Source organism: Amia ocellicauda, chromosome 21, assembly GCF_036373705.1.
Source record: "Amia ocellicauda isolate fAmiCal2 chromosome 21, fAmiCal2.hap1, whole genome shotgun sequence".
Classification (NCBI taxonomy): domain Eukaryota; kingdom Metazoa; phylum Chordata; class Actinopteri; order Amiiformes; family Amiidae; genus Amia; species Amia ocellicauda.
In genome coordinates, this window is record NC_089870.1 from 168,080 (window position 1) to 187,579 (window position 19,500).

The following is a 19,500-nucleotide window of genomic DNA, read 5'->3' on the forward strand; positions in this document are numbered from 1 at the left end:
CATATATCTCCCACAGTGCTCTCTGTGGGAGATACATTTCTCCTATGACAAAGCCACACCAGAGCCTTAGCATAGCAACTGGGATCTGACCTTCATGTTTACAAAAACTTCCCCAGGATCCTGCAACACAGACTTTCAAAGACAAGTTTTTAAAAACCATAAAGAGTCACATATTAAACGTCACATTCCCTTTGGCAAAAGATGAGAAAAAGTAACAATTCATTATTTGGAGACAGAAATAGAGTACATCTCTGTAGCCTCAGCATGTGAAGACTAAAGGAAAACCAAACTAGAGTATTTGAAATACTGAGACAAATAGTTGGCTCTTAAGCAGTCATATTGGAACGATAGGTTGTGAATGCAACCCTGGTTATCTGAAAAAGGAAGCACTGCCCAAGGGGGAGGGGTTTCTGTGCACTTTCGTAGGAACCTGATCGAACCGTCACTCTATCAAAGCTGCCATTGGACCCTCACTCAAACACCACTGTGCCCTCCGCGCATTAATATGGCAGTGGACCCCTGATCCTCCAGGAGCTGGGCCACAGACCCACTGAAATTCAACATAATACACAGCCTGCTAGTCAATTAGAGTAGCTAAGCTGAACACAACAGTATACGCAGCATGGCAGCAGGAACATTCATGCTGCCTCTGCACAGCACAGGAGCATCTTCGCTCAACTGAACAGCACAGAGCAGACAATTTCGTACAAACAAACTATATACACTGCGGGGTGAAGTAAACAACTCATGCACCTCTCGCGTAACACAGGAGCAGTTGACACCTGCTGATTAGCATAGCTAACACAGGGCAACGGCAGCTCTACTGTGTTAAACAAATGAACTATGTACACAGCGGGGCACTAGAGTCAGCTCGAGTGCCCTCCTCTGAGGACAGCAGCAGCGGCTCCTTGCTCCATGGCGCACAGCCAGAGCGGGCCACAGACCTGCTGACCAAGGAACTATATACGAAGCAAGGCAGCGACAAGAGCTCAAGTGCCATCAGCTAGAAATAGCGGCAGTGGCTCCCCAGTCTACTAGCAGCGCTAGGAAAGGCCACAGTCCTGTTGTCTACACATAGTATATACATATAGCGGGATACAGGCAGACACATGCACCACCACAACACAATGCAATAACAAACTAACTATATACAGGGTGGCCTCATAGGGCAATGTACTTGAAGGCTGCATGTCAGACCCTGGGAACACATCAAAAGGGCAGTCATCAAGTCCAGGAGCAGCTCGCGTGGGTGCTCAACCGGAAGGCATAGTCCAATAGGAAGGGAAAATAGTGGTTCATAATAGCTCCATCCAGAACGGGTGCAGACTGGGAATTAGAGGCCAGGAGACAGAGCCTGCAGGCTACTGGGGCTCGACTGAAGCCAACATCGGGTTCCCAATGGAAGGGACCAGGCCCGTCACATCCAACCAATCAATCCAGAATCTGCGAGGCCACTGGGACGCTACTAGTAGAACTGTCGTTCTTGCCAAATCTTCTCCAGGACCACTGTGAGATAGGGGAATGGTGGGAACGCATAGAGGAGACAGCGCAGCAATTCCTAAGGTTCCTGAGTGGTCTCGGATAGAGAAGCATTGTGGACAATGGGTTGACTCTGCTGAGACCACCAAAGTTGACAGCGTTCCACCACAATAGCTTTCAGGGAGCACCCAGTTGCCTCCATACCGTGACATATCACAGTGACCAGCAGGTCGGCTGCAGCTATCTATATGATAGGGGGCAGGGCCTCCTGATCCAGACTGGGATGAAAGTCAATGGGGAATGGAGAATATCACCGCATCTTTCTAGTCCAGACTAATCAAACTCATGTTCCAGACAGTTCTGCAGTGTATTCTGGACTCATGTACTTAGATTATTGTATTTATGTGTAATGCAGTTTAATATTATGTCCATCATATTTGTACAGCTATACAGTTACAAATATAGAATGATAAGATACAGAAGAGATGTATTAAATTAATCTGGTGAATCGTGTCATGAGGCTGATTTAGTAGTTGAGAGCTGGGTTGGGACACTGTGGCCCTTTAGGAACTGAGATTGACAGCACTGATCTAAACATTGCGGTACCTCTTTGACTCTCTGGAGCATGGGCTGCAGCCATTCTGTGTTGACCTCACAGTGACTGTCCAGGAAGGTCAGGATGGAGGCTGTGGCTGCCTCTGCACCACGAACCCGAGAACGGATCAGTCCTGGAATGAAAAAAAACAGAGAGAGAAAGAGCAGTGTGTATGATTAGAGACTTGTAATATGTGTGTTAATTAAGCTCTAGTTCGAATGAATTGTGTTGTAAATATTGCGTGTCAGTTTGACTGCGTCTGTATATCTGTGCCTCCTTGGCTATAACATTAAGAGTTTGATTGAACAAAGTGGTTAATTTATTCCAAAGAAACATATTTCAACAACAACAAAAACAGTTGAATAAAGCTATTCAACTAGTACTACTAGGCTAGGAACATTTTGCAGGTCCATACAAAACAAAAAAGCACAAACTAGAGCAAGTACATCCTTACAGTGAGGGAAAAAAGTATTTGACACCCTGCTGATTTTGTACGTTTGCCCACTGACAAAGAAGTGATCAGTCTATAATTTTAATGGTAGTTGTATTTTAACAGTGAGAGACAGAATAACAACAACAAAATCCGGAAAAACGCATTTAAAAAAAGTTATAAATTGATTTGCATGTTAATGAGGGAAATAAGTATTTGACCCCTTCGACTTAGTACTTGGTGGCAAAACCCTTGTTGGCATAAACAGAGGTCAGTCGTTTCTTGTAGTTGGCCACCAGGTTTGCACACATCTCAGGAGGGATTTTGTCCCACTCCTCTTTGCAGATCCTCTCCAAGTCATTAAGGTTTTGAGGCTGACGTTTGGCAACTCGAACCTTCAGCTCCCTCCACAGATTTTCTATGGGATTAAGGTCTGGAGACTGGCTAGGCCACTCCAGGACCTTAATGTGCTTCTTCTTGAGCCACTCCTTTGTTGCCTTGGCTGTGTGTTTTGGGTCATTGTCATGCTGGAATACCCATCCACGACCCATTTTCAATGCCCTGGCTGAGTGAAGGAGGTTCTCACCCAAGATTTGACAGTACATGGCCCCGTCCATCGTCCCTTTGATGCGGTGCAGTTGTCCTGTCCCCTTAGCAGAAAAACACCCCCAAAGCATAATGTTTCCACCTCCATGTTTGACAGTGGGGATGGTGTTCTTGGGGTCACAGGCAGCATTCCTCCTCCTCCAAACATGGCGAGTTGAGTTGATGCCAAAGAGCTCGATTTTGGTCTCATCTGACCACAACACTTTCACCCAGTTCTCCTCTGAATCTTTCAGAAGTTCATTGGCAAACTTCAGAAGGCCTATACATGTGCTTTCTTGAGCAGGGGGACCTTGTGGGCGCTGCAGGATTTCAGTCCTTCACGGCATAGTGTGTTACCAATTGTTTTCTTGGTGACTATGGTCCCAGCTGCCTTTAGATCATTAACAAGATCCTCCCGTGTAGTTCTGGGCTGATTCCTCACCGTTCTCATGATCATTGAAACTCCACAAGGTGAGATCTTGCATGGAGCCCCAGACCGAGGGAGACTGAGTTATTTTGTGTTTCTTCCATTTGCGAATAATCGCACCAACTGTTGTCACCTTCTCACCAAGCTGCTTGGCGATGGTCTTGTAGCCCATTCCAGCCTTCTGTAGGTCTACAATCTTGTCCCTGACATCCTTGGACAGCTCTTTGGTCATGGCCGTGGTGGAGAGTTTGGAATCTGATTGATTGATTGCTTCTGTGGACAGGTGTCTTTAATACAGGTAACGAGCTGAGATTAGGAGCACTCCCTTTAAGAGAGTGCTCCTAATCTCAGCTCGTTACCTGTATAAAAGACACCTGGGAGCCAGAAATCTTGCTGATTGATAGGGGATCAAATACTTATTTCCCTCATTAACATGCAAATCAATTTATAACTTTTTTTAAATGTGTTTTTTTGGATTTTTGTGTTGTTATTCTGTCTCTCACTGTTAAAATACACCTACCATTAAAATTATAGACTGATCATTTCTTTGTCAGTGGGCAAACGTACAAAATCAGCAGGGGATCAAATACTTTTTTCCCTCACTGTATCTACTAGGTTGACTTTTTACACCTTGGAGGAGGTAATGCAGTGGAGTTGAGTAGTGGTTAGGAGCTTGGATCTGGCACCAAGACGTTAGCAGCAGATCCTCTAAGTCCTGTAAGTTGCGAGGTGGGGCCTCCATGGATCAGACTTGTTTGTCCAGCACATCCCACAGATGCTCGATTGGATTGAGATCTGGGGAATTAGGAGGTCAAGTCAACACCTTGAACTCGTGATTCATCAGACCAGGCCACCTTCTTCCATTGCTCTGTGGTCCTGTTCTGATGCTCACGTGCCCATTGTAGGCGCTTTCGGCAGTGGACAGGGGTCGGCATGGGCACCCTGACTGGTCTGCGGCTACACAGTCCCATACGCAACAAACTGCAATGCACTGTGTGTCCTGACACCTTTCTATCAGAACCAGCATTAACTTTTTCAGCAATTTGAGCTACAGTAGCTCGTCTGTTGGATCGGACCACACGGGCCAGCCTTTGCTCCCCACGTGCATCAGTGAACCTTGGCCACCCATGACCCTGTCACCGGTTCACCGCTTTTCCTTCCTTGGACCACTTTTGACCACTGACCACTGCAGACCGGGAACACCCCACAAGAGCTGCAGTTTTGGAGATGCTCTAACTTAGTCATCTAGCCAACACAATTTGGCCCTTGTCAAAGTCGCTCAGATCCTTATGCTTGCCCATTTTTCCTGCTTCTAACACATCAACTTTGAGGACAAAATGTTCATTTGCTGCCTAATATATCTCACCCACTGACAAGATTATCAGTGTTATTCACTTCACCTGTCAGTGGTCATAATGTTATGACTGAGTGGTGTATATATAGTGACAGTGTCGGGGAAAGTCCAGAACTGCCGGGGCTCTCAAGCCAGGTTCAAGGAACATGTGTACCAGGGATGTGGGGAAATGAGTGCTCTAGTGCTCAAAACAAAAGAGACATACAAAAATGTACACAAAACTCTTTGTTGAGCCTAAACTGACACACATTAAACAGATCCCTAAGTACACAAATAACTAATAATAACAAACACACAACAAACCATAACCGGTCCAATCTGAAATTTGTAATCAATCCGTATATCCAAAAGCTAAGTCCAAGTTCTGTTATCAATCCTTTGTATTCTCTCTTTCCATCCAGCTAGTCATAGCAAAGGAGGTGATGATGTATTCATTCAAGTATTTACTGTTTTGTATTTGTAATTAATTTAGAACAATTTGCAGATTATAAGTTTCACTTTGACATTATGGACATTTGCTGTGTTGATCAGTGGCAAAAAACTCCTGATTAAATACATTCTGATTTCATGCTGTAACAATGAAATGTGGAAAAGTCCAAGGGGGGTGAATTCTGTATATGTGTATATACAAAGTGGAAGTATTATGAGGAAAATGGACAAATCCGCTATGTTTCAGGAGTGATAATTTGTATACAGTAGCTTCTATTCACAATGCAACTGTCCATAAACCAAGTGACAGTAAAATACAATTTCAAACTATGCCCCCCTTTTTGTAAAAAACCTGTAGCAGTGTACAGAAGTATTAGAGCACCCCACAATGTGTTATTAATTAAGTTCACATTCAAACAATTGAGTCTTGTACTGCAGAAATTTGCTATTGATTTTCACTAGCTTACCCTTCACTCTAAAAACACTGTTCAGCATTTTTGAGTAGTGTGTTTTGGATCATTATATTCTATTATATGCTTTATTGGTTTCCTGACTATCATAATTTACTGAAATACTTTTTAATTCTACTTGGTTTATTTTGTAAACATTAACGCCTAAAAAACTATTACTACCACTACTATTTCTACTATTACTACTAACAATAATACTAATATATGTGAATTTGTAGTAATTGCAGCTTCACTATATTATTATTTAAAAAATACTGGATGATGTACAGAAGTCATTACATAAATAATTACCTATTTTGCCATTTTTATATGATTTTCACAGGTTTGATTAATTTATTTTTTAATTTCCTACAGAAGACTATGAAAATACACACTACTATATAATACTAGCATAGGAAGGAAAATCTATTTATTTTTTATGCTCATATAGGGATTGGTGATATGAACTTAAATTAATATCACAATATTTTCCACCATCCGGAAAATATTCAGGCATTGGACATAGTATGCACCTGAAAAGCTTTTTTAAATTTTCATTTGTTTTTTTTTGTACTTCTGTGGCAAAACTGCAAACACCCTAAGAAAGGCATATGAATTAAATAAGTATAAAGTAAAATTGAATGTGAAAGTATTTAAATTACTCATGGTGCAAAGAAAATTAAAACAATTATTGTTAAATGGAAAGGAAACATTTTTTTTTCCAAAATAAAAAAAATGCATCTGTTTTCATAAGTCATAATGATATATTTTCAAACTGTAACTTTGTATACATGGGATGCGACAAACAGAGTTTAGTCATTCTGCACCAAGGTCGCATTCCTGTAGCACAGATCTCTGCAGTTCTGCACAGATCAGCAGAATTACATTGATCCAATTGTTTGTGCTGCACAGATCTGTGCAGAATGACGAAAGTCTGTGCGATATGAACGTACCCACAGAGTGATGCATTCTGGGCATGGTAGTTTTCTGTAGGAAATCTGCTTACAGGCATGTAGCTGTAGTCACTGATAAAAATTGATTAAATTAAACAGTTGAAAAACAGACTACAAATACAACTGCCATGGCTAACTGTAGGATTTAATAAAAGGTTTATTTGGAATTGTTTCTAGGTCATTAAGAAGCATTCGAATGCAACCATGGTTATCTGAGAAATAAGCACTGCCCAAGGGGGAGGGGTTTTCAGCTCGCATTCGCTGGAACGTATCGAAGACATTTGTCTATCAAAGCTGCAATTGGCCCTTGTGCTCGTCACTCAAACAGGACCCTTCCACTTCCTGATTGTATAAAAGGTGAAGTCTGCACAAAGACTTCCTCTTTTTGCCTGGAGCTAGAACTCCCGAGCGACCTTGCAACCCTTGGGCAGTGCTTCTTTTCTCAGATAACCACAGTTGTAGAAGCACTGCTAAGGGGGAGGAGTTACAGTATAACCAAACCATCGTAAGGGAGGAGGAGGCAGCTAGCTCATAAGAAAGCCTACCCCAAGGCGTACCAACTCTATGATAGAAGCCACAGGGGCTCCTTGGGGCAACATCCAGGCTGCCCAGACACAAAGACCACAGTCACACTGGTAAGAAATAACAAATGGTGTATCCACTGAGCCAACAAGAATCCTTGTGCCTACCGTGAAGCCTAGTTATAGCAGAATCCTGCTCTACTAGCAGAGTTAGGCCAATACCAAGACTACACCATATAAGCACAGGGTGCAGTCTCATACCCTGTGCTCAACACACAGCGGGCTAACCAACTGGATAGCCAATGCTGGATAATTAATTTAATAATAAATGGAACTATATACACAGCGGGGCAACAAGAGCCAACTCAAGTGCCTTCCGCTGGGCACAGCAGCAGCGGCCCCCAGCACAGCTAGTATAGCTAGGCCAGGGCCACAAACTGCTGGAAAGGAACTATATACATAGTGAGGCACGACGTGTCTTCCTTAACAACAGGAGCAGTCATCCACACTTAACTTAAACAAGCTCAACTGTCTATTCCAATGAACTATATACACTGCGGGGTGTAGGAGCCAGCTCATGCACGACACACAGGACACAGGAGCAAGTTATACACTGCCAACCAGCAGCTAGCAGCAACAGACGCTCTACTGATGTCAATAATAAATGAAGTATATACACAGCGGTGCACAACTCAAAGACTCCTGCTGAACACAGCAGCAGTGTACAATGGCGAGGTACAGGTGTAAAAACACATGCACTCCAGCCTACAGAATTAACTATATACAAGTCACATTCCTGTAGGAAGGGAAAACGGTTCTGAGTTGCTTTTTCCAAGCACACTCAACAGGGGCAGACAGGGATAGAAAAGCCAGGAGCCAGTGCCTGATAGGCTACTGAGGCTCAACTGAAGCCAACACCGGATTCCCAATTGAAGGAACCAGGCCCGTCACGTCCAGCCTGTTGAACCTAACAAAGGTGTGGGGTAAGGCCCAACTCGCAGCCGCACAGATGTCTGCCAGTGGGGAGCCTTGGAAAAGGCTCAAGTCGAGATGGACACCAGGTGTTCAGGCACTGGGGCTCCAGCCAACTTGTAGGTCGTGGTAAGGGTGTCCACAATCCATTGCGAGAGGCACTGCTTTGAAAACGCGTGCACAAACAATTGGACCGAGCACCGAATGTCCTTAGTGTGCTCCAAATAGCGCCTGAGAGCCCGCACCAAAGAGAAGGGAGGAGGATGGAAAGTCATCAACTCAATAGGCCTGTTGATATGGAAAGGAGACAGCACTGTCGGGAGGAACACAGGATTAGGCCAAAGCCTAACCCTGGAACCATCTCCTGCAAAACAGACGAAAGCAGGGTGAACAGACAGAGCGTGTAACTCGCTCACGCGTTTTGCAGACGTGATTGCCAACAAAAACACTGTCTTCAGTGACACTAATCTGAGGTCAACTGATTGCAAGGGCCCAAAGGGCGTCTAGCACTACATCAAGGCACCACACAGGCAGGGAAGACCAGGAGATCAGGCAGTAGCAGGAGGGCCCATGTGAGACGCTGCGACCGCTCCCCTTTCTCAAACCTGGAGGTCGGGGGGGCGGGGTCTACTGGCCAGGGGATCTGGAAGGACTCCACAGCCCGCTGGGCGACTGCCTATGGCAGAGTGGAAAGGATGCCCCACTTGGAGAGGAGGACAGCCTGAAGACATGGCAGCGGCGGAGGAGCCCCTCTCGCGGGCGAGGTCTCTTTCGACAGACCTAGGCATAGGCTGGGCGGCCAGCCTCGGCTATTACTGACGCTGCGTGCACGCTGCGTGCTGTGTAGGAAAAAGTCCTGTGGACAAAAACCAACACAGCGAACTAGCCTGTATTAGCCTATATTAATATTAAATGACTAGTAATCGCGTGAAAGCCGAGATCTGAGGCAGACAGAACAAAACAGCAAAATAACAGAAGCTCTCACCTGTCTTGACAAACCAAGGCGAAGGTTAAAAAGAGGAAGTATTTGTGCAGACGTCACCTTTTATACAAACAGGAAGTGGAAAGGTCCTGTTTGATTGACGGGCACAAGGGCCAATGGCAGCTTTGATAGACAAATGTCTTTGAAAAGTTCCAGTGAATGTGTACTGAAAACCCCTCCCCCTTGGGCAGTGTTTCTAACTCAAAAGATAACTAAATAGCATAATAATATGATATGCGCTTTAGTACAGTATGTTTATATTAAAAGCAAAAAACTTGTAATTATTACTGTATCATTATTAATATATGGAACAAAATACAGGCCTAAATGCCTTATTTAATTAATTTATGAATTTATCACGATATCCATGATATGGCAAAATCCATATCATGGCACAACGTCATACAGGTATTCACATTCATACCAGTATACAGCCCAACCCTACCCTCAAACTAAGATCACACCATCTCCAAATATTCTTGTTCCAGAACTAGTCAAATGCTCACCACTTGGGTCTTAAACATTGATGATAAACCCAAACACAGTGAGTGTCAGCAGAGAGCTATTTATAGAAAGATTGGGTCCTGTGGTGGATTTATAAGTAGTATTATTTGGTTATTTGTTTTATTTCAGCTACAGTTTTGTTTGGCCACTTGGGTATGTGTTTGGACACAACCTAGACACTTCTCACAAACACCATCGTACAGTGGGTTCTGTTTGTCCTATCAACACACAAACTGGTACAGTTGTTGTCAACATGCCATTGAAGTGAAATGTGGAGCTTCAGTATACTACACATAGAGATGCTTTCTTTAGGTGATGTGAAACATGACTTTGAAAATGTAAACTATAAAATACAGTTGGCTTTTCTGCACGTTATCTTGTATAGCGCGTATTGTGGTTCTCCAATTTTCTGAGTTCTGAAAATTCAAGTGATTTCCTTTCATATAATACCATCCATATGTATGTGATGCACATATTATCAGTTATTGGCTTTTAAAATGGGGTTGGTCGGTTTAGTCAGCTTAAATATGTAAATAATCACTGATAAGTTTCTCCTCCATTTTAACTATTTCGATATCTCCAATGAGTCTCCTACTCTTCTCTGAATAGCTGATGGATGTTTATGTTACAGCATGGAATAAGTTGAAAATATTTTATCTCTTGTGCGCCACTCTGGTTTGCCGCTTCTAAACTCCGCCCTTCTGCTGCGGCGTGCTCCTGTCTCCATTGAATACAATGGGATCTGCCACGCCGTGCTGCCACACCACATCCGGCTTCCATGCCCCTTAAGAATGACAAGAGCATAGCCGGGATTGGAGACCAGTAGTGTTATATTCGCAGTCCCTCTTTACAAACATAAAACACTAATTCAAACAAACAAATACACTAGCAAATAATCCAAACTGAAATCAACAATCAAACAAAAGGTTGAGTATCATTGTCTTGTCTCCTGTTTCTGGCTCACACACACTCTTCTGTTCCAACTTACCCAACAATAAAGGACACTGGCTTCCTGTTTACGCACAGGAACCCAGCCAATCAGGCAAGCTCTATCCATCAGGTGCTTCACCTGGAGTGAGTTGTCTCCCAGGGCATCTGGGAGATGTAGTGCCGGGCAGGATGGCTTTTCCCTGCCCAGCACTGTGCCACAATACATTAAGATGCATCCGTACACTCAGGAGCCCCCCAATCAATAGATCACTTCACTCATGATTTTTATTACATGACAAATTAATCTGTTGACTTGGAATCACTCTCACCTTCTCTATGGAGGTTTCGTAAACATCGCACCTTGGGGATTTGAGCTAGCAGCAGGCAGTCTTCAGCTAGGTAAAACACAGAGCATAGGGTTAGTCATACCCAGTCAGACACACTCATACACTGACCCATACAACTGCAGTGACACCATACTCAAGGAACATTACTCATATATATTTGCACTTTGTATTGATCTGATATTTTTGTAGTTGTTGTTTAGTTGCCCTGGACAAGGGCGTCTGCTAAGACCAAGTGCTAAATAATAATAATATACCATGCTTATCAGGTGAAACACACTTATATACTGATAATTTTAATAGCCTCATTCATAGACAAATAGCTCAATATGCTTCACCATAATAAAAGGAATTGAAAATAAATTGCAGTCATTCAATCAAATAAAAACATTTAAACTATAACTAGTGGGAAGATAAAATAGTGTGTTTTTAAACAAAATCAAGGACTTTCTAACAAAAAAATCCCAGTTAATTCATAAGTCAGACAAAAACAACAACACACACATTAGTTAAATGACAGGAAAAGAAAAATGTAATATAAAATATTCACCCACCTTCACAAAATCAAATAGGATGAAATATCTTACATAGAACATCCACAGATACTATTTACAGTATTTATATTTCTGTTTGTCCTCTATAATAGAATTTGGGTGGCAGGAAAATAATCATTCTGCCGAATTCTTGTGAAAATACAAATAATTTCCCACACCTTACTGTGATGACATACTACAGGAAATGTCCTTAAGGGGAGTGAATTGCTGCAGTTCCAGGACCTTAGCTCAGAGGCTTTGCTTTCCATGCTAACAAAAGAATAATATAAACAAAAGCACCAAAGAAATGTGAGGATTAAAACAGGAATGCAGCAGAACAACCTTGCCTTTTCTAATCAAGTAGATTTGCCAGAAGGACTCTTGCTGGGCTCCAGCTGTGCTATAATGACATTAGCTAGGAGAGTGTGTTAATCCCGATGTGAGAGAGTGTTAGTGTGTGTTGTCGGTTGTCTGCAGGAGCAAGGCATGCAGAGAATATGAGACAGATGGTTGGAAGAAATGGACAAATGGGCAAATGGACTGGGGCAAATTCACACTGAAGATAAATGAACACACTGGACCCAATTCTGTATAGCAGCCAACCTCCTCCTCCAAGTCTGAAGATATCTGAGTCAAAGCCAAAGTATCTAGTATCCAAGCTGGGCAGGTTCTGTAATGCTTGAGTTAATTTCACTTGTCTGAGCATAGTATAGGATACCACATGGATAAACGTTCCTGTGACAACACTTCTTCAATACTTTGATTGGTTATATCTTGCAATACACAAGTTCAAAGTGTCTGACATGTTTAAGTTTTATGAATTCACAGCAAACTATAAATTCACTCACAAAATAGGGAGATATGGAATACTCCTGGGAACCATAGAAAAATATGGATTTGTTAAGGTGGAATATTTCACCAGAAATAAAACTGAAAGGGATTTTATTACTCACCAAAGTTTTTAATTAATTAGAGTATAACATATTTGAGATGATACACTTACCATGTCAGTTGAGTGTTTAGCAAAAATTAAATATGCAAGAGATCACCTACATGCATTTTCAAAAATGTATTTTCAATTAATTGAGCTCTGAATTAAGAACTATTCCAAGTAATTAAGAAGTGAAGTATTCCATTTCAAATGTGTGTGTTTTGACAACACTAACCCTGTCGGTTACACCTTTCTTTCAAAAAACATTTTTCGGTATCATTTTCAACAACAACAAAAGCTTCGCTTTCCTAAGGTACTGCCCAGTTAGTATACCTATACAGTGGTACTAATACATTTTTCCTTTAAGTCAGTTCTCTTTCTGCCAAGATTTCTCAGGGCACTTAGGAATAAAAAGCTATAGGTTTGTCAAAGCAAACTCCAAAGTCCAGTATGTTTTAAATTATGTTTTTTACAAATGCAGTTTGTAATATAATCTGGCATAATAATTAAATGGTTGCTTTATTAGTTACAATCTACATGCTAAAGGAGCTACAACTATAGGTGAAATTTATATATATAATAATTACTTATTCCTTATTTCTCATTTAAAAAAATTACTAAATGGTTACTTATTCCTTATTTCAGATTTTTCAAAAAACAAGAAATGATTACTTATTTTTATCTTTTTCTATAACTAAATAATGGATACCCATTTCTTATTCTGGATTTAGTTTTTTAAGCAAAATAAGTAATGGCTACATATTTTTTATTTCTGTTTCTAAACATAAGTAATGATAACTCATTTTTATGTATTTATTTATTTCCAATATTTCCCTTTCTTAATATTAGGGCATTTCTCATTCCTCTTCTTTTTGACGATAGAAACGTAACAATGGTAAGCTTCATAATTACTTTTAGTCTTTAAACATCAATTCAATAGCACAAGACACTATTACTTATTTTTGATATATCAACACTTCTCAATACTTATTCTTTATACATCGCTAAAAATGAATAGACAACACTTCCCATTGTTGATGTTGCAGGAGGGCTTAACAATCTATGGCTATGGCTTTGTGCAAGGAAGTCTGCACATAGATACTCTTAGAAACATAAAAGAGGTTGAAAGTCAGCTAGACTCGGTCTGTAAGAAACCCTAATTCGTCCTCTAATTCTCCTGGCCCCACTGTACCCCTCGGCAAAAAGTGAGCCGGCGTCAGAGGACGTGGTTCATCCACTTTGTTGTGTACATAGGTGAGAGGCCTTGAGTTTATTATCACTTCAACCTCTGTAAGGATGGTGAACATTTCTTCAAATGTAAGCGATGCTCTCCCTAAGACCTTTCTGAGACATGTTTTCACTGAACGCACAAGTTCAGCTATGAACCACCAGGTGATGCCTTTCTCTGAGAAGAACTCCAACAACAGTGGATCCTTGATTGACCTCCACAGCTCCTTCAAGTCCTGGTCAGCTCTTTTGAATGTTTTGGCATTGTCTGAATAAATGACCTTGCATAATCCTTTTCTTGAAATTAACCTTTTCAGAGCTAGCAGGAAGTTTTCTGTTGACTGGTCTGATAGCAAATCTAAGTGTACTGCTCTGGTTACAGCACAAGTGAACAATGCAATGTATGCTTTCTTTACAGAACCCCCCGCCTTCACATAGAGCGGCCCAGCAAAATCCACACCTGTGACTTTAAATGGTGGAGATTCAGTTATCCTGTCTCTTGGCAGAGGCGCAGTCACCTGCTGTCCAGCCCTTGCCTTGAATCTTTTACAGACTGTACATCTTGGCACAATGCTCTTTACTAATTGTCTGGCATGCATGATCCAGTACCTCTCTCTCGCTTGTACTAAAGTGTCTCTAACTCCTGAATGCATAACTTTCTGATGCAGGTGCTGGATTAGCAACTTAGAGTATCTGTGTTTGCTGGGCAGAATCCAAGGGTGCTGCTCTCTGTACGTGAAGTCTGACTGTTGCAGCCTTCCTCCCACACTGTAACCCATGCTCATCCAGAAATGCTTTCAGATCTCTGATTTTGGTGACTCACCAATACTGATTCAGTGATTGATGTGTCACTGCTAGTGAGCTGCACAGTGACCTGGTAAGTGGACTTAAGTACAGTACTCACTTCTTCATCTGGGATCTGTTCATCGGCCTGCTCCAACTGATCATGTGATGACAGAAAACTGGGTCCATTCCACCAAAGCTGGCTCTGTGTCAAAGTTTGAATAGTTTGGCCTCTTGTGGGTAGATCCACTGGATTGATCTTTCCTTCAAAGTGTGACCATGACTCTGGGTTGGTCAGGGACTGGATCTCTGTTACTCGGTTTGCAACAAACTGCTTCCATTTTTGAGCTGAGCTGCAAATCCAGTGCAACACTATCATTGAGTCTGTCCACATTTTGAGCTCTGTTTCTTTCATTTTCAATGTCTTCATCAGGGTTTGTCCTTGTCTCGCTCCTATAACTGCTCCCATCAGTTCCAGACGTGGTAGTGTCATCTTCTTCAATGGAGCCACTCTGGATTTTGACGTGACTAGACTTGTAACCCATTCTCCATCTTTTGTTTCACTTTTCAGGTAATCCACTGCCCTGTAAGCCTTCTCGCTGGTGTAGCGTTAAGAGGGAGGGGGGTGTATTGTGATAAGAGCATTCTAGCCCTGAGCTGGAGCTCTGATCTAAAGAAGACTTCTTCCCCAAAATTTCCAAAAGATGGCATGGATTGACATAAATCAAGCCTCCTCCAATATGAGATTGGGGTCTGAAACAAGAGTCCAACCTCGCACACTCAAGAACCAATCGCCTATGATCTAAAAGGGTATAAAAAGGCAACACACAGCACTTGTTCTCTCTCTCTCATCTGAACCGGTAACTCACTGCCTCAACTCAACTTAGCTCTGTTAAGTCGACTGCAATACGAAAGTGTTCAGTCATTAGCTATTGAGTCTTAAGAAACTTGACCCTTGGAAACAAACGGGGCCCTGCTTTCCTCAAAGACTCAGTGGAAAATCTGTTTGGAAAACACTCTACTTTCGTGAAACCCCAACTTCCAGGAGCATCGACTGTAGTGAAAGTTATTGGACAAAGCCAAAACCAGACTGCCTTTGTTGCAAACCACACGGACCTTGCTCCACCCCATGGAACCTCGTGCCGTGTGCATTTATCTGATCCCGAAGGCAGAGAGGCCTCTCTGCGACGAAGTTCAGATTAACAGTTTAACAGTTTGGAGTTTATCATTCATGACATTTGAGAAATCAATTAGAAATGTTATTCTGAGAGTCATAAACTCTAGAATGTGTAATATCATTTAGTACTTTCTTAAATATAAATGAGTGCTGCATTAAACTGTTTTGTTTGACAGTTTTAGAAATAAAACCTGTCAACGCCGAGAAATATCTTCTCATTCCTGTTTAACTGTTTAGTCTGAAATTGACACACGTTAATAGACACTAGATTATAGGTGGCCCTGCCTATCCTTAATCATTGAACAGTAATCAATTAGGGAGAATTGTGGTAACAAGAAATGATAGAATCTTTCTCGGCACCCAAACGTAAATGAGACTGATATATATAACGAGAAGTTATTTGACTTAAATACTAACCTGCATTAGTTATTTAATGTCCGACTAACAATACTAATGAGAGACTCACCTACTACTACTACTAACCGGTATTGTAGTCAATGTGTTTGTAATTTTGTTTAATGATTTGTGTGTTATCATATGCGATTCCATGTTCTTTGATTTGGTCACGGAAGTGATTGGTCTTTGATTTGTTGAGTTGAGTGAATTTTAATTAGTTTTTCCCTTGTTGTATAACTAGTGTAGTGCTACATTTTATCTTTGTTTTTAATAAATTTGAGAATTTATATCTTTGGAATTGGTGTCTGCATCCAATTATTTCAGAAATTTAGTTCTACAAGATTCTAGGATTCTTGATAAGGTGATACTTAAATTCACTTCTTTAACTGAAATTTATAAGTGTACCTTACGCTACACTGGCGTCGCAGAACACATGTATCTTCAGTCTCTCTCTGTTCTGCTGCTGCATGTCTGTTTTATACCACCTTGCTATGGCAAGCTGGTGTAGCTGCGAAAGTTCTGAACACCACTATTGCCATTCTCATGTCAGATTAGGTTTCAGATCCTCATCCGAGTTTATCCCTCTCTCCCACATTTCTTGGAACAAGCACTTTATTCGAATGGTGAAAGGAGTCAGGAAACCAAAAGGATCAAAGGTTCGTGCAGAGCTCTGCAGAACGCTTCTCTTACTAGTGTTCTGTTTGTCCTTTAGAATTCAGTAGCGGCCTGAGGTCAAACACAAAGTCATTGGTTTCTGGCCTACAGACTAGGTCCAACACCTTCAGTACTGAGCCGTGTGGTTCTTGCTTGTGTAGCTCTGTTGCCATCTGGTGGTCAGGTGAATTCTCCTCCCATTCTGCTTGAAGCTCAGGAGAGTTGGTTGTCCATTTGCAGAGTTCCATGCCTGCAGCCGACAGCAGCTGCTTAGCAGTAGTTGTCACCTGGTACGCCTCTTCTGTGTTACTTGAACTAGAGATGTAATCATCCACATAAAGTGACTCTCTTAATGACCCTACATGACTCTTGTCATTCTTAGCACATGCAACCTTTTGTCATTGTCTTTGGTTGGTGGGCCGGTGAACCAGAGGAATCTCATGGCGTCTCTTTCTGAGAGGGATATCTGTAGGAAATCTTTCTTTATATCAGCCATGAAAGTGATCTTGTGCAGTCTAAACCTTATCAGGATACTAAGCAGGTCTAGATTCAGATTTGGTCCTGTCAGCAGACAGTCATTTAGTGAAGGGCAGCCATCTTCATGGGATGAAGCGTCAAACACCATTCTTAGCTCGGTTGTTAACTTATCCTCTCTTAGTACTGGATGATGAGGTAGGTAATATTTCACACTGTTCGACATTGATGCTCCGTCCTCTGGCACATCCTACGCCATTCCTTGTTGTAAGTAATCCTCCACTACTTAATTGTACCTTCTGTTTTATGTCACATCCCTTTTCAGTCTTCTCTTAAGGCCCTCCAACCTTTTTCTGGTGATTCTGTAGTTGTCCTTGTTGCTCTTGTCGCCATGGCAACTCCACTTGATATCGCCCATGTCTGAAGGTAGTTGTTCTCTCGAACCTCAGCAGGGTTTCATCATCCTCTGGTTTCTCTGTGTTCTCATTTGTGATGCCCAGAGACTCAATTTCCCAGAACAACTGGATGTGCATGTACATGGTCTCAGTTACACTTGACATTGACAACGGTCCTTGTACTGACCATCCGAAAGTGCTCTCTACAGCAACAAGGGCCCTTGTCAGTCTTTCAACGCTGCCTGAGTTCTGTTCCAGTTAGGTAGGTTTTCAGGTAAGTAAATTTCTCTCTCTTACAAAGCGCATCATTATTGTGTATAGCAGTCTCGTACTGATTCCAAAACTCCCGCCACAGGCTAACATCCCCGTTATATTTCTCTATACTTTACTGAGTGTCTATTTCTGTCCGATTTAACACTTACACCCACAGCGCTATCCTGTGCACTACTCACCCTCTCCGGCTCCTGTCTCTTGATCCATATCTGCGCATGAGTTCTCAGCATGATCACACGCTCTTTGTATTCCTCCGTTCTTTCTACCTCCGCTTACAATTCCTCTAGCAGTGTAGTTGATTCAATTATCTGGTCAAGCTCAAGCAAACTGTCCTCCTTCACAGATAAACTGGACAGCATACCAGTATTTCCGCATCAATCTGATTCAACAGTCAAGTAGTGGAACCTCGTATTGTTCCACGCTTTCACCTCATTCTCTCCACCCAACGTTCGGTCAACTCTTCGTCACTCATATTTGATTTCTTATCCCAGGTTTCGGCACCAAACTGTAATTTATCTACGTTCTCAGTTAGGAAGGTATATGCATTTCTGTATATATTTGCCAAAATAAGGTCATATGATTTACAGCACTAATGATATTAGACATAGACAATCAGAGATTTTAAAAATAAACTTTACATTGCTATGAAAAAATGATGTCAGAATCTAATTGTCTCTGGCCCTCTACCAACATTATACAGAGGGGATGAGGCCTTCAGCAGGCTCTCCTCTCTAAACAGCTGGTTGACAAGCTGGTGTGCATCAAATAATTCCCCTTTTTGAACAAATTAGATTGTTTTTGGGAAAGGCCTGGCTTATACAAAAGAGATGGGCTCCATTCCAGCTGGAGAGGAGCCCAAATGTTATCTGATAATACAGCTAGTTGTTTAAAAACTTGGCTCTTCAGTCCTACACTGCAGTCTGCCTATAACTCTCAGCATAGCCTGACCCCGATCCTAGATCCCTGCCTGGGGTCATCCAATAAACTACATAGTCTTGAAATTAAATATTAGCTATACCAACAAAATTAATAGTTATCCTATTAAAACAGTAATTTGTCTTAGCCTTGGATGTATTCCTTCCTCTCGGGGCCCTCGCTTCAACAATCTACTAAAAGTTAAAACTATAAAACAGAAATTACCTGCCACACTACTTCTCCCATGTGTAAGTTGGCAGTCTTAAACATCCATTCGCTACCTAGCAAAGCAGCCTTAATAAATGATATCATAACTATCATGCACATAGATGTACTCACATTGACTGAAACCTGGTTAAGACCAGACCACACTATTCCATTAGTTGGAACCTCCCCTATTAACTTAAGAACATAAGAAAGAACATTTTACAAATGAGAGGAGGCCATTCGACCCATCATGCTTATTTGGTGTTCATTAGTAACTAATTGATCCAAGGATCCTATCCAGTCTATTTTTAAATGTTCCCAAATTTTCAGCTTCAACCACATTGCTGGGGAGTTTGTTCCAGATTGTGACAACTCTCTGTGTGAAGAAGTGTCTCCTGTTTTCTGTCTTGAATGCCTTGAAGCCCAATTTCCATTTGTGTCCCTGGGTCCGTGTGTCCCTACTGATCTGGAAAAGCTCCTCTGGTTTGATGTGGTCGATGCCTTTCATGAATATGAAGACTTGGATCAAGTCCCCACGTAGTCTCCTCTGTTCCAGGGTGAAAAGGTTCAGTTCCCTCAGT

The 19,500-nt window shown here is 41.9% G+C and overlaps 1 protein-coding gene across 1 annotated transcript in view; it reads right to left on the minus strand.

Moving 5' to 3' along the window:
• Nucleotides 1-19,500, minus strand: part of galnt16 (UDP-N-acetyl-alpha-D-galactosamine:polypeptide N-acetylgalactosaminyltransferase 16) — a 103,003-nt gene that overhangs the window by 39,113 nt on the left and 44,390 nt on the right. The window contains exons 5-6 of the mRNA XM_066695075.1: nt 10,940-11,005; nt 2,086-2,207 (exon numbers count right to left, since the gene is read on the minus strand). Coding sequence (XP_066551172.1) covers nt 2,086-2,207; nt 10,940-11,005 — 188 coding nt within the window. The remainder of the gene's footprint in view (nt 1-2,085; nt 2,208-10,939; nt 11,006-19,500) is intronic.